This window comes from Mauremys mutica, chromosome 9, assembly GCF_020497125.1.
Source record: "Mauremys mutica isolate MM-2020 ecotype Southern chromosome 9, ASM2049712v1, whole genome shotgun sequence".
Taxonomy (NCBI): Eukaryota; Metazoa; Chordata; order Testudines; family Geoemydidae; genus Mauremys; species Mauremys mutica.
Genome location: NC_059080.1, coordinates 5,268,328 through 5,284,354, shown reverse-complemented (window position 1 = coordinate 5,284,354; position 16,027 = coordinate 5,268,328). Strand labels below are relative to the sequence as shown.

The 16,027-nt window shown below is 47.7% G+C and overlaps 2 protein-coding genes across 8 annotated transcripts in view; one reads left to right on the top strand and one right to left on the bottom strand.

The window, feature by feature from the left end:
- The window catches only part of ADGRG4 (adhesion G protein-coupled receptor G4), a 116,158-nt gene extending 102,369 nt beyond the window's left edge, over positions 1 to 13,789 (bottom strand). For 3 of the 7 annotated variants that reach the window (XM_045029670.1, XM_045029675.1, XM_045029674.1), the window contains exons 1-2: positions 13,473 to 13,789; positions 11,238 to 11,451 (exon numbers count right to left, since the gene is read on the bottom strand). In XM_045029670.1, coding sequence (XP_044885605.1) covers positions 11,238 to 11,377 — 140 coding nt within the window. In that variant the 5' untranslated portion in view covers positions 11,378 to 11,451; positions 13,473 to 13,789. The remainder of the gene's footprint in view (positions 1 to 11,237; positions 11,452 to 13,472) is intronic. The other 4 variants (XM_045029676.1, XM_045029677.1, XM_045029671.1 and 1 more) reach the window with 3 other exon arrangements.
- Positions 13,790 to 14,406: 617 nt separating this feature from the next.
- MAP7D3 (MAP7 domain containing 3) overlaps positions 14,407 to 16,027 on the top strand; it is a 58,445-nt gene continuing 56,824 nt past the window's right edge. Inside the window, exon 1 of the mRNA XM_045030857.1 lies at positions 14,407 to 14,605. Coding sequence (XP_044886792.1) covers positions 14,557 to 14,605 — 49 coding nt within the window. The 5' untranslated portion in view covers positions 14,407 to 14,556. The remainder of the gene's footprint in view (positions 14,606 to 16,027) is intronic.

The window sequence follows — 16,027 nt, the reverse complement described above, 5'->3', positions numbered from 1 at the left end:
CAAGAGAAAGCTGGTGAACAGACCAAGGACCTGTACAAAGTGTTTGTTGACCTGACCAAGGCCTTCAACATGGTGAATTGCAAAGGCCTATGGAAACCCCTTCATAAATTGTGTTGCCCAGAGAAGATGATTGCTGTCATCCACTCGTTTCACAATGGCATGATGACTAGAGTGATGGAGTGTAGTGACTCATCAGAAGCCTTCCCTGTCACCAACACCACGAAACAAGGATGTGTAATGGCTCCAGTCCTCTTTGCCATTGTCTTTTCAGCCATGTTTTTGTTTGCATTCCAAGACTTTGACAGAGGTGCACACATCAGGTTTAGATTGAATAGGGGTGTATTCAATCTACAGCAACTCAGGGCCCTCACCAAAGTAATCAAACAGCTATTAAAAGAGCTCCTGTTTACTTATGACTGTGCCCTCATTGCACACACGCTCAAGGACATTCAGCTTATCGGAGACCACTTTGCCTAAGCCTCAAAATGCTTCAGTTTCACAATCAGCCTGAAAAAGACGGAGGTCATGTACCAGCCAGCACCAGACCATCAGCATCATGAGCACAATGATCCCATTGTCACAATTAATAATACACCCCTCAACTCGGTCAGAAAATTCTGCTACCTGGGTAGCATACTTTCCAGCAAGGCCATGTCGGATGATGAGATCATTCACCGCCAGGCAAAGGTCAGTTTGGCATTTGGCAGGCTCACCCCCGGGCTCTGGAGGGAGGGTGGAGTCTGCCTCAAAACCAAGACAAAAATCTACCACGCTGTTGTACTCACCTCACTCCTCTACAGCTGCAAGACATGGACATTCTATCAGTGCCCCATCGAACAGCTGGAGAGCTTCCACTTTCACTGCCTAAGATCCATCTGCAACATCAAGTGGCAGGACAGGATGCCCAACACAAGGTCTGGAGAAGTATCAAGTCCCTGGCATTGAGAATATGCTCATCAGAGCTCAGCTTTGCTGGGTCGGACATGCAGTCTGCACGGAGGTTTTCCATATATCAAAAGTAGTGTTCTAAAGCCAACTGAGCATGGGAACCTGCTCTAAGGGTTAACCCATCCTCAGGTACAAAGACACCTCAAAGCATGCAAACCTGGGTACTCATTGGACTTGACAGACCCAGATGGTGAGGTCTGTGCTATGCGGCCATGTCCACTTTTAAGGAGTGGTGTGTGAAGTCTTTGCAGGAGAAAAGAGCACATGGTAAGGCCAGCACCTCAAACCCTCCCCTCAATAACGATTACACTTGCAAGACATGCAACTGCATTTGCAAATACAGGATTTGACTCGCTTTCTATGTGAGAAGCCATAAAAACAAATAAACCCAGAACTAAAGTCAATACTAGCTAAACATTCATCTGTCAAAGCAACAGACTTTGTAAGTTCTTACTGCAACCATGTAAGCAAGCTGCCTGGCTGCAAAGCATGTGGTTGGTTATGTCTGATGGTGAGTTAATTGTTTAGGACAGAATGATTGATTTATTGTGCACACAAAAAGGTAAGTACTGTAATACTTTTAGCATCTGCATTACTTTATTACTTTTATAGAAAGCTTTACGGACTGCACACAAATACTTCCCACAGGCAAACTACTCATGGGTACAGTATTTTGTACATGTTAAATGTTGATAATTGTATAATAATAATTGCAATTGGTTATTGTTTGGGGCTTTGTTTAGAAAAATAAATGTCACTGACAAATTCCCTTGTTTATAAATGAATTATGCATCTTCTCTGTGCGGCTGAAAGCCTAGCACAGGATTTGTGATTCTGTGCCAGCTTATAGATGCATTTGGAGAATGTGTAGTGTTAGGGAAAAACATCCCTTTGATTACAAAGGGAACTGTGTGCATGCTCCCAAGTGAATATTACATTCTGCAGCCATTCACTATAGCAAAGAGCTGCCTGCTATTACAGTTAGAAGCTGCAGTGTATTTCCTTTAATGTTTTGACCTTGAAGACTACCCAAAATCATAGGTGTAGTTTGACTTATATATTTGGGGGGCAGCTCCTGTCAGGCCAATGGGGCCACGTGTGGGGCGGCAAATTCCACAGCTGCCTGAGGCTTGCAGTTTGGGAGGGCAACGCCTCCTGGCCACCCACAAACTATGCCCCATGTCCAAAATTGAAATTAAAAAAGAAAAAAGGATTTATGTGTTTTGGAGAGAAAGAGAGCGAGATGTTTAGTAATAATCAAGAAGAAACACCTAGCCTTTCTCTTCCTACTCTGCACCATCCAGGTTGATACAGTACATGTATCAGATAGAGGTATGAATGAGACTCACGTATAGCAAATGGTAACAATTTGGTACGGCAGTCCCTGCAATGCAGTGCACAGTTAAAAGAGAAATATCACTCTGTGATTCTGTAGCACTGAATTCTGAAAATAAGCCCAACAGGCAGGAAAATCAGCCACAGATCTACTGAAGCTTGTTTTTTTAAGGCTCTGCCACAATTTCAAGTCTAGTTGCCTATAATATCTTTAATAATTTAAGGAGCTGGTTGGACGGATAACACAGCCTTGTTCTCTTACAATACTCTTCCCTGAGCTACATAGTGTTCTGAGGATCCGCTGAAGGGCCTGAATCTGAGTTTAAGTGCATCTGTTTAAATCAGGAGTAATTCCAGTGTAAAACTGGTGCATGTCAGATCAGAATCAGGCCCTATATTTATCGTTCCTATGTGAATGTATGTAGGAGTGGGGAGCTGGAAGAAATATTTGATTGAAGTTGTAAAAGCTTTTAGATAAAAGCTCTAAAGTATTTTTAAGCTTTTGAACATATAACAATATATTGGGATTTAAATTCAGACACAAGGGATCCATTTTCCACTGAAAGAAGGATAATTATGTGGAACAGGCTAACAAAAGGAAGCTTCTTTAAGCAAAATGAACAAACACTGGAGTCATTTATCTATTTGCCGTCTTTTTATACTGGAACACAGGACCCTTCACAGTATTTCAGTATAAAATAGTGGAGAGGGTCCCACTTTGTCCCTGATGAGTTCATCTGCAGGATCCCCCTCCAATCTGCCTCAGCTGCTCAGGAGTAGAGGGCCCATTTCATGCAAGGACAAGGTAGGGTCTATGGGAGAGCAGCCTGTAAAATTAGGGTTTCTCAAAACCGCATAAGAAGCCAGAAGGGAATTGCCAAAGCAGTGACCTCCAAGCCAAAACAGGAAGGAGGGTTGTATGTTAAAGTAACAACTGTAATGCTGAGGCCTTTGCTCTAAATATATTTCTTACAAATAGGACCTGCTTTATTTGCCAATGTGGTGTTTATATTGGTATGAAATGAAATCAGTCATCTGAAAAACAGAAAAAAACCCAGCTAGGATATGTCCCAGTACATCGTGGCCAAGATCTATATTTCATCCCCAAACTCCATTTCTACTGAATCCGATGGGGCTGGGCTAATTGAATGGAGTAGAGCAAATTCACCATGAAAGTAAGCAGATTGCAACTCCACTGAAAGCAATGCAGATGTGTCCTGCTGACATTACTCGTGAATTTGGCCCATTCTAAGTATAATAGGTATCCATGTATGCCAGTCCCATTCATTGTGTACTTGTGCAGCTCTAATAGTGTTAAACTCACACGAACAACATTTTACAGTTCTGTTCAGTACTGTACATTCTAACCAGAAACATCACTGACCAGGCTTATCAACTGCCTCCGACAAAGAAGTCATCTGCCCAGGCATCAGCCCACTCGCTCCCAAATGTTGGCAAGAAAAGGTAACCACAGTTTGCCTGGGCTTAGGCAAACCAAGATAGGGAACAAGCTGCAAAGTTGAGGGAACATCCCCCCAAATGCCCTGATATTTATAGCAATGGGCTCGTACCTGAGCAGCTCCACTGATCGCAACTGGAGTAAGACAGCATGGAGAGATGGTTGCTCAGGTAGGCAACTCCCAAAACATTTAGGAGAGTTGAAACAGGAATTAAAATAACGCCTGCCTTTTGCAGAAATAGTTAGTATTCTTGTGAACAAGTTATTATGATGCTCAATGAAAAGAGAAATGCCTTTCTCTTTGGCTAGAGTCCATCTTCCTTTTGGCACGGGAACTCCCAGGCACAAGGCTTCACACTGAATACATTGAAACTGCACACAGAGAATGAAGATAATGCAACAAGGTTTTTAAACCCAGCACTGCCAAGAAGTCTGGGGAGAGCCAGGGGAAGCAGGTGGCTGTATGAGGCAAAGAGCTTGCATGGATCTTGGCAATTAGGAGTTGTTCCTGACAAGTCCATTTTTGGAGTCTCTATCAGAGGTTTCAAGCCACTTTCCTCAACAAACTCAGGAGGACACAGGTACCAGTCACAGCTTCAGTCCCTGAACAAGGGCTCAAACTCTGTGCCTTCCATAGGCCCACCTACATCTGGCCATTAAGTTCTGTCTTCTTGCCACTTTTCCAATAGTAACAACAAGGAAGAGTTACTGGGAAATCTCCTTAACTGCACCCATGAGATTTGTAGATACAAAAGCATGCATTTGTGCATGCAAACAGGCACTGATTTGCACAATTACCTGTTCTTGTTCAACTTAGGAGGCCCTTTTGGAACCTGGCCCTTAAAATGAAGCCATCTTTGAGTTATTCACAGCGGGAAAAAAATCTGAACAATCTTTGATAGAAGAAATATTATTTTCATGCTCAAGTAACCAAAAAATTACTTTGCATGATTAGAATTCCCATAAAGTACTCATGTCTGGACTGAGAACAAGCATTTTCAACCCATTAGGAAGATCTGAGGAAACTTACAAGCTAATGAAAATTTAGTCTTCAAATGAAAATGCCCTCTCAATCAGAGCCATAGCATTGCTAGTGTAACCCTATAACTCTGCATAATGGTATCATCTCATAATACCAGAGGAAGTAATATAACGTTAATAAAATACCACGCCTGGAATATATTATCTCATCAGAACATGATGATGACATTAAAATGTCTGGAGTTAAGGATGATAAGATTACCATATCACACAGTTTACATTGTCAAACTCTTATCACTCGATGCGTGACACGCTATCACATAGAAATTATGGATAATTTAGCAATGATAAAAAAAATAGTAAAACTGCATTGCAGAGCAAACAGAAATGCCAGAATGAGCTTGACGATGGAAAGCAGGCATTCAAATGTAGTCTTTGCAGAGTCATTCAGGGTGATGAGATTTGCACCCTAAGACAATTAAGTCTCCTCACCTTAATTATTTACCTGAGGAATGTACTGCTCCAAATCACAGCAACAGACATGGAGAGACATTTTTCAAAACTAGCCACCTAAACGACAATTCCCGCTATGACTCATGTCTTCAACGATTACTCATTGTAAATTCTTTGGGAAAGGTTTCAGAGTGGTAGCCGCGTTAGTCTGTATCGGCAAAAACAACGAGGAGTCAGAGGCAGGGGCGGCTCTAGGCACCAGCAAAACAAGCTGGTGCCTAGGGCAGCAAAATATAGGGGGCGGCAAAAGGCTGGGGCTGGGGCCCCAGCTCATCCTGCCGCTGCGAGCCGAGGAGCGGCCCGTCCCCTGCAGCCGGGGCAGGGCCGCGCTACCGGCTCCGCTTGGGGGAGAGGGATGGCCCCTTACCGGTAGCGCGGCCCCGCCTGGCTGCAGAAGACGGGCCGCTCCTCCTCCGCTTGTTCGCGCCCGGGTCCTAAACAGCGCGGCAGCAGCTTGGCTGGGGGGGCAGGGCTGAGCTCCGCCCCGCTCAGAGCCGTGTGGGGAGGGGGCGGGGCTGGGAGCTCCACGCTGAGTGGGGGCAGCTGAGCTCAGCCCGGAGCTCGCAGCCCCTCCCCACGCGGCTCTGAGCGGGGAAGAGCTCAGCCCCCTCCGGAGCCACGCGGCTGCCTCGCTGGGCAGGGCCGCTTCTCGAGGCGCACAGTGAGCTGGGGCCAAGCAGCTGGGGCCGGGGGGGTGGCTAAGGGGCAGGGAGTCCCGGGGACACTCAGGGGGCACAGGTTCTGTGGGGGGAGGGGCGGTCAGGGGCCAGGGGCCAGGGAAGGGGGGGTGGATTGGGGGGGTCTCAGGGAGGTGGTTGTCAGGCACCCCCTGACCCCATTACCCCCCAGGCCCAGCCCTGACCCCTAGCTCCAAGCCCAGCCCCTCTGAGGTGGGCACCCCCCCGAACCCATCCTCCCCACCCAGCCCTGACCCCCAGCTCCAAACCCAGCCCCTCGGACCTGGGCACCCCCCTGACCCCAGTCCCCCCACAGCCCTGACCCCCAGCTCCGAGCCCAGCCCCTCTGAGCTGGACACCCCCCCCGGCCCCATCCCCCACAGCCCCGACCCCCAGCTCTGAGACCAGCCCCTCTGAGCCGGACACCCCCCTGACCCCATTCCCCCCACAGCCCTGACCTCCAGCTCTGAGCCCAGCCCCTCTGAGCTGGGCACCCCCGTCCCCATCCCCCACAGCCCTGTCCCCCAGCTCTGAGCCCAGCTGCTCTGAGGTGGGCACCCCCCCCCGACACCATCTCCCTCACCCCAGACCCCCAGCTCCGAGCCCAGCCCCCGTTGAGCCGGGCGCCCCCCGACCCCATCCCCCACAGCCCTGACCCTCATCTCCAAGCCTAGCCCCTTTGAGCTGGGCACCCTCCGACCCCATCCCCCCCACCCCAGACTCCCAGCTCTGAGGCGAGCCCCTCTGAGCCAGACAACCTCTGACCCCATCTCCCCACAGTCCTGAGCCCAGCCCCTGTGAGCCGGGCACCCCCCAGAGCCCAGCTCCCCACCCAGCCCTGGGCAACAGCAGCACCACCTCTAGGCAGTGACAGCCCATTGGCACCAACCATCACCATCACCCAGCAACAGCCCATTATGTAATTGCAAATGTATACAGACCAATAAAGCATTTAATGTTTTTAAATAATATATTTGGTGTATTTTCAAATGATTACAAATTAATTTTCACTAGTTATTTTTTACATTTCCAAATACATGTTACTATTGTATTGCAACTTTTTTTTATGGAAGGGGCCCCCAAAATTGCTTTGCCCCAGGCCCCCTGAATCCTTTGGGTGGCTCTGCCCCGAGTGCGTGTGGAGCCGGGGAGGGAGGGAAACGGGGTCTCCTGGAGCCGAGCCCGGGCTGCGATGGTGGCGAGGGGCTCCTGGAGTGTGTGAGGAGGTGAGTGGCCGGCTGGGTTCGTCGGTGCTGAGCAGGTAGCCCCACAGCCGGAGATCCTTGCCTTCCCTCCTGCCGGGGCTGGGCCAGGGCACCGTGAGGCTGAAGAGCAGCAGGTCCAGGGGGCTCTCCAGGTCCTCGGCCGCCAGCATGTCAGGGGTGAGGGCGGTGAGCACGAACTGATCCACCTTGGCCACCAGCAGTGCTGCGAAGCCCAGGGAGGGGGCTGTGTTCTTTGCGCCACCCCGTAGCCACGCCGCCACCTGGAAGTACTCCCGCTCCGCGCCGCCCAGCAGCTCCACCCGCATGAGGACAGAGTCGCAGCTGGGCCAGGGCTCGGCTGCAGTGTGCTGGTAGTGGATCCCACATTTGGGGGGGAGCCCAGTGCTGGGGCAACAGGGGGTGTGAGTGGGGGGCACTGGTGGGCGGGGGGGCTCATGTCTGGGGGTGGGGGGGGAGCCAAAAAAAGTTTTGCTTGGGGCGGTAAAAAACCTGGAGCCGGCCCTGGTCAGAGGTCTGTGAGAGTGAGGGATCATCCTTCACGATAGGTTGTAGATCTCTGATGATGTGCTGGAGAGGTTTTAGTTGGGCAAATACTCACCAGCAACTACACAATTTCTTGTCAACTGTTGGGAATGAGCAAAGTACACCTTAACTGCATTGGCCTCGTTAACACTACAAAAGTAATTTTCCCTCTGATATTCATCCCTTCTTGTCAACTATTGAGAATAGGCAACTTCCACCTTAATCGAATTGGCTTTGTTAGCAGTGACCCCCGACTTGGTAAGGCAACTCCAATTTTTATATGCGCTAAAATATATATACTGCTTACTGTATTTTTCACTCCATGCATCTGATGAAGTGGGCTGTAGCCCAAAGCTTATGCCCAAATAAATTTGTTAGTCTCTAAGGTGCCACAAGGACTCCTAGTTGTTTTTCCTTTGGGAAAATAACATATTTTTGTTTGGTGTATGTACAGTGCCTAGCACAAGGCATCCATGACTGCGATGCTTGGGCACTATGGAAATGCAAATAATAATGAATTATATTAAAAATTTGCAATCCAATATGAATAGAAATTTGCATGTGCCAAGGGGCACTTATGCATGAAATTCCCAGTTTGCATGCACAGATGCTGGCTTTACATATGAAGTTTAGGCAGCCAGTTTTGCAAATTTGGCCATGTCACCTCAACTATTATTGTTTATTTAGCACCCACAATTTGCTTGGTGTACAAGATGCACACTCAAAAATGCAATCATTGCCTCAAATTGCTTACAGTCTAAAAGAAAGATACACAAGAAGGCAGCATGCACTGGGAAAAGCACACAGGAGGATACAGACTTTTCTCCCCCTTTTTCTCCCCTTATAATTAAAATATGGACATTGTGTAAGACTTAGGCTCTGAGGAGTCATTCAGGGTGATGAGATTTGGTATCCTAGTTAACTGGAATTGGGAGGGCATTCATTCCATGCACAGCAGGCAGTATGGGATAGGAGTGAAGTTGTTCACATGTGGAAATATATCCAACACTTGCAACTGTGGGTTTTATCTGATATTTTCCCTTTTGCATAAAAACTGGATTGTGGTACCTAAAAGTAAAACCAGGCTCTCAAACTTTGCCCACAATATTTCACAACTAAGTTTTTGTGTATGCAAAAAATCAGATCTGTATGTGCAAACTGGGCTTGATGTAATTCCCCAGTTTATAGCCATACATCCAATTTGAACCTTCAATTGGATAAGAGCTCTTCAGGGCAGGAATTGTCTGGGCAGGCACTATTTTAAAAGCTGGGATATGTTCAGACTATTGAATGGAGAATAGCATAAGATGCCATCTCATACGAAAACTTTCTGTGTGCCTCTCCCATGTTCTCTAATTTGCAAGGGTTTCTTAGAGTAGAATTGTTCTTCCTGGGATATTTTCCTTGAAGACAAAAATGAGTATAGTGATATTTTCTCCCCTTTATTACACAATGCCTTACAAGAATGTCCACATGGAGGACAGTAGCATTTGGCCTCTAGATAATACTTAGTCCTGCCATGAGTGCAGGGGACTGGACTAGATGACCTCTCAAGGGCCCTTCCAGTCCTATGATTCTATGATTTCAAATGCACAGTGAATATACATTGTGAACATTCAGTAGACATATGAAAACACACCCTCACAGTAGCATGCTACTCAGAGGACTTGCAAAGACATGAAGACATTTATATTAAATCACATATAGTCCCACCATTGTAGTTCCCTATTGTGATATTATATAAAACTCTCATAGAAACATTTTGGAAATCTTCTACAATAGCTATGAGGAAAGGAAAGATGGAAAAAATAGAAGAACCCCGGACAGGAAGTCAGGGTACTTGGGTCCTGTTTGTCACTATGCTGTTTTGTGGGTGACTTTGTCAACTAGACACTTTAATCTCTTTGTGACTTAGTTTCCTCATTTGTAGAAGATGGTGGTAATGCACTTGCAATTGTTTATCTCACAGTGGTGTTGTGAGATTTAATTCCTTAATGTTTGTAAAGCACTCTCAGATCTTCAAATTGCATGCAATCTATAAATTCAAAATATTATTATTACATATTCTAAACATCAAAATATCTTTGGGAATTCAGTAATTTTCTGGTCTCTCCCACCGTTAAATTGCCCTTTTTATTTAAAAGAAAACAAATACTAAATGGCATTGTATAAAATCAAGAGGAAATAAGTGAGGCAAAGAAAACAAAAGAGTGTAATTTTACATGCACAGACAATAAGAGAGGGGAAAGCAACATTAACAAAGAATAACACAAAGGCAAATCTGTACTCAGAATCCTCACGCTAAGATGGAGTCTATCTGTAAAATAGTTCTAAGCGTTCTATTTGCAGTCACCTCTGAAATTATGCATTATTTAATTACTCCTTCCTCTTAACTCCTCCCATTTATGGCCTAACCAGTAGCTCTCAGGCAGGCCAACCTCGCCCTGGTTTCAAGTTTTGCTGATTTCTGAGGCAGATCTCCCACCAGAACTTCAGGGTCTACCGTTTAATGTGGGCACTGCTACAATACAATCCTTACACTCTTCCCAAGTAGTATCAACCAAGATGCAAGTTGTGCAGAAATTATGCCAGCAGAGAAATAAATATGCAAAGAGACAGCAAAACAACAAACAGGTGACAAAGAACCCTGACCTATTGTAGAAGGGCAATATTATTAGGGGACTAAGCCAATTCTACTATGCCAAGCTACTGAGGCCAGGTCTACAATACAGACCTATATCGGTATAACTACGTCACTTTGGAGTGTGAAAAACACCCCTGAGCAACATACATATACTGACTTAACCGTGTAGACACTGCTATGTTGACGGGAGATCTTCTCCCGTCGATATAGCTACCGCCTCTCAGGAAGGTGAATTAACTACACAGATGGGAGAAGCTCTTCTGTTGGCATAGGAACCTATTCACTTAAGTGCAACGGTGCTGATACAACGTTTTAAGTGTAGACCTGCCCCGAGTAATATTCACCAGAATGGCCTCACTTCCTCACTCAGAACTCGTTCTTCATTTGGAACCGTGTACAAACAGCAATGCTAAATATATGGGACAAGACTGTACAATTATGGATGGAAGGATCACTTGATCATTGCCTGTTGGGTTCACTCCCTCTGGGGCACCTGGCATTGGCCACTGTCGGTAGACAGGATACTGGGCTAGATGGACCTTTGGTCTGACCCGGTACGGCCGTTCTTATGTTCTAACTCTGACTCGTGTTGGTGAGCACTTTTTCACTTGAGTAGTCTCACTGAGGTCAATGGAGCTATGATACTAATTGTGAGAGTAAGGTGCCCACCAAAGTGAGTATGGGTTGCACAATCAAATCCATGAGCAGACAACCCTTCTACTGAGTGCAGTGTCATTTTCAGATTATTAGATCTTCTCTTTAAAAAACTTTGACCAGCTTGGTATGATAGAGTTTAGTCTTAATCCCAAAGCAAGCAGTCTCTTGTGGCTTACCTATTTTGTTGGCTCATTATTCCACGGAAATAATGCCATTCATAAGCAGATACTAGCAGCAACACCATCCACCAGACCCATCCCCTCCTGTAAAATTACCTGACTGGGCAGCAACCCATGGTTTGATATTCGCTTCCAGCAGCTTTAGGCCATGTTCTTGCTTGGGGACCCCCCAAGAACCATAATGCTGTCACTAGGTAGTATGGTGGTGGTAGTATTCTATGCTGCCACAGGATCATGATTCAGTTCTCAGTACCAGGCTCTCAGTCACTGGATGGGCAGGGATCTGATGCCCAGCCTGACCTAGACTGTTCTAAAAGACAGTAAAATGTTAGGAATGAGCAGGGTCTGCCTGCCAGCATCTTTGACAGAGAAAGTGATGCTCTGCTTTTTCCATCTCATTCTGCTAATAGGATTTATACTTTCAAGAAGGACTGGCAAATTTGGAAAACTCATAGGGTATGTCTACACTACCCACCGGATGGGCGGGCAGCGATTGATCCAGCGGAGGTCGACGTGATAAATCGACCCCCGAGTGCTCTCCCGTCAACTCCTGTACTCCACCGCCGCAAGAGGTGCAGGCAGAATCGACAGGGGAGCAGCAGCAGTCGACTCATTGCAGTGAAGACACCACAGTGAGTAGGTCTAAGTATGTCAACTTCAGCTACGTTATTCACGTAGTTAAAGTTACGTAACTTAAATCGATTCTCCTCCCCCCCTCATACCCCAGTGTAGACCAGGCCATACTAACCCATCTACAACATTTGTGCTCATTTCCCACTATATATTGTAAACTACTTCTGGGTATTTTAATGTTTCTAAATACTGAACACATCTGTGGCTGTTGATTTTTCAGTTCACACAGTTACCTTCCAATCAGCCTACATTTCAGTAATGCAGAATGCTTGATCAAATCAGAGATACGTACATTTTAGACCACTGGTCAATCAAGTCCAGTACCCTGTTTCTGGCAGTAAGAAATACCCAGTGCTTAACTAGGCCACAGGTACCCTAAGTGCCAACAGCTACAAATTCATACTAGCTCTTCCAGTTGGCTAACTATTTTATAACCTTGAGCTAGTTCTGATCTTAAATATACCAGTGTAACTCCACTGAGTTTCTACAGATTTACACCTATGTAAACTGAGAGTGAATTTGGCCCATTGTCTAAAAATTATCCTGTTTCATGTTTGCTTTCATTTAGTCTCATTGATGAAAAGCTAGATTTGTGGAAAATAAGTTTAGTAGATGAATTGTCCAGAATATCTGGATGTCTAGTTGTATAGATTATTGGCTTCTAAAATTGTGTGACATATTTATTACAATTATAATTAGTATTATCCAATTGCCATACATTATAATCTTTGATACAAATGCTTAAAAGAGTGGGTCACATGCAAGGACTTCATAATTTAAATAAGCTCTTCATTAATGAAAAATTAAGTTTTAGACTTAATAGGGGTACAGCTACAGCTCTTTGAATTTGTTAATGAAGCTGTTCAAAACCTTGATGCTTGTCATGTACTGATGGCTGACACAGCTAATTTGCAAAAAGCTTTTGATGTGGGTTGTAGATACCTGTGTAACATTATCAAAGGTATCATTTCTTTTTAACAGGGTTTTTATTTTTTACTGTTTACTTCTTCATTTGACGTTAATTTCCTCCTGTATTCTTAGTGAAGCAGAAACTAACCAACATGGCTGCCTATATTTAGACTTACAGTTCACTGCTGCTATCCAATCGTTCATGAATTCTGCCAATATGGACCCTATTACCACAAGTGCCTATATAGGGACCGAACCTGAGTGGTGATTTTACTGGGATGTGGGGGCACTAAGCACCTTTCAGGATCAGGCCCATAACAACACAACTGTTTTTCCAAAGTTAATAATCTTGTTTTATTCCTTATTGTTAAAGCCAATAAACAACTGTGTTCTATGGACCTGCCTTCTCCCCAAAGGCTCACCCCACCCTCCAGTGGAGCTCAGTGCTAGTGTATAACTAGTGACATTGCCGTGAGACCTGGCCAGCTCTCATGATTTTATCACAAGCCTCTTGATAGCTGGTGTCTCTCTAAAGCCTCAACTGCTGGAATCAAGAGATTGCTTGGGGATCTCAGCTTTCATTCAAAAAAACCCCCAGACATTTCTGGTCTTCAGAATTGCAGGGAAAAAGCTGCAGAACATGCAGCCAGGCACAGAAACCAGCTGGCAAATAAAAAAACCCCACATTTATGACATGCATCTGACGAAGTGGGTATTCACCCACGAAAGCTCATGCTCCAATACGCCTGTTAGTCTATAAGGTGCCACAGGACTCTTTGCTGCTTTTACCTTTATTACTGTTAACCCACGTTGTGCTTTGGGGCCCCCAGTGTCACGGTTTTTGCAGTTACTACACGGTACGCCGGGAGAATGGCACCTACTGTCCTGGCAGCTCACGGATTGCTCTGGGTGCGAATGTGCAGCAAAGGGGGGCTAGACTTGAAGGGATCCCCAAGCGCGTGGTGGGAACGGTGCCCATCCTGCAGCTGGTGGGAAGGGGGCTCCTCAGGCTGTGGAAATGGGGCAGGGCGGAAGGAGGGTGGGAGAAACGGTGAGGGGGAGCGAAGGGGGGTGAGGAAAGGGAGAGGAACGGGGATGGGGAAGGATGAGGGGGCTACAGGAGAGGCGGGAAGGATGGGAGAGGGGGTGGGGTGGGAGAGCGAAGGAAAGGGAAGGGGAGGGGGTGCGGGAGCTGGGTGGGCGGGGCTGTGGTGCGGGGCAGGAGCTGGATGGGTGGGGGAGGGGCTCTGAGGGGGAAGAGGAGGCGCGGGAGCTGAGTGGGAGGGGCTGTGGTGTGGTGCGGGAGCTGGGTGGGTGGTTGAGGAGCTCTGAGGGGGAGGAGGAGGCGCGGGAGCTGGGTGGGCGGGGCTGTGGTGCGGGGCAGGAGCTGGGTGGGTGGGGGAGGGACTCTGAGGGGGAGGAGGAGGCGCGGGAGCTGAGTGGGAGGGGCTATGGTGTGGTGCGGGGCGGGAGCTGGGTGGGTGGTTGAGGAGCTCTGAGGGGGAGGAGGAGGGGCGGGAGCTGAGTGGGCGGGGCTGTGGTGCGGGGCGGGAGCTGGGCGGGGGAGGGGCTCTGAGGGGGAGGAGGAGGGGCGGGAGCTGGGTGGGCGGAGCTGTGGTGCGGGCGGGAGCTGGGTGGGCGGGGGAGGGGCTCTGAGGCGGGGCCGTGGCGGAGCTCGGGGGGCGGGGCTGAGAGGCGCTGCCGCGGGAGGGGGCGGGGCGCTGAGGGGCGGGGCGGGGCGGAGGAGCCGGCTCCGGGCGCTATTCCCTCCCCTCGCGGCGGCGCTGCCGGGCGCGGGCCGCTGGGAGCCTGCGCACTGCGGCTCCCGCTCTTCCGAGTCTCTGCCGGCAGCGGTTCCTTCACTCGGCTGAAGATGGCGGAGGGTGGCGGCTCGTCGCTGAAGGGGCTGCGGGAGCAGATGGGTGAGAGCTGGCAGCGCACCTCGCGGCCGGGGCGCTGGCTGTGGCCGGGGGAGCGGGGCTCCGGGCTGGAGAGGCGGGCCCCTCTGATGCGGTGGGGCCGGCCTGAGAGCAGGCCAGGGACGCGGCCCTCAGGCGGGTTCCTCTCGGCCCAGCCCCCCCGGGAGCAGAGAGCCGGGGCCGCGATCCCAGCCCCCCGCTGGCCCTGGGGTGAATGGGGGGCAGAGGGCCTCGGGGAGATCGTGTCTGCCCCCCCTTCCGGTCCTTGGCCTGAGCCCTGCGCCCTGTCCCAGCCTAACTCCCCTTCTCCGACCCCCCACACCATAACCCTCTTGTGGGTTCCCCACGCCTCCCTATTTGTCTGTGCTGCCCCCCACCCTGCCTCTGATCTCCCCCTGCCCGCCTCCTTTCTGCGAGCTGCTTGTCTGGCCTCTTCCGCAGGGCTGGCTTTGCAATGGGAAAGGGGTTCTGGAAAAGAAATCTGGGGCTTCTGCTGAGTCTCTCACAGCTTTAAAATCCCAGGCCCTTCCTACGTCTGGGTTTTAACTTCAAAATATTTCTTGAGTGGAATATGAAACACAAATCTCTCCCCCTCCCCTCCTCCCTCCAATGCATAGATGTTGCATTAATATGCAGGGTCTGACTTACATTAAAAAAAACCTACTCTGCCTTACACTCACCCTGATTTGCCTATAAAACTGCAGCACGTAATTTTCCTACAAGACTTTAGCTGCTGATTTGAGATGTCTGCAATACATAGACAGGAATGAGTGCCACTTGAGGACTTCATCTTAAAATGAATTGTCTGCCTTTTGTGATCTGTTGAAAGTCCAAACCGTTATATTTCTATAATGAGTCTTGTCTCAATTTTCTAGATTTTTGCAGACAGCTCATCCCAGTTGTCATGCCCAGTGTCTGCTGCAATATCTTGCAAAGTTGGCATGACGTGACGGTCTGAATTCTGAAATGTTGCTTCCTAATCAAACTCTTAATGCTGCTTTAACACTTTTTTGGAATTAAGATTCCAGTAAAGGCTAAAAATATTTAAATTTAGTTTGTTAGAAACTGCTTTGGTTTGTTCTTTCCTGTTGGAGTTTTTGTTATGTATATTGGTCCTTGTTAATCCATGTTGTGTTCTGTGTAGAGTGAGTGTTATGCTTGTCAAGGTGCATGTGTGCACACAATAGATTTGTGGGTGAGTTAGTACAGATGAAAACATTTTGATTATTCCAGACTAAGCATAATGAAGTGACTAAAGGAAAGAAGGAGTTATGATTTCTGGTTTGATGTAAAAATTAACTAACCTAAACTGTGCGCAAACTTACTTTGTCAGTGTTTAAAGTGATCAGTCTGTTTCTGTGACTGTGATCTCTTTATGTAGCAGTGCAATTACTGATGTAAGAGTTCTGGTGACTCTTATAAATT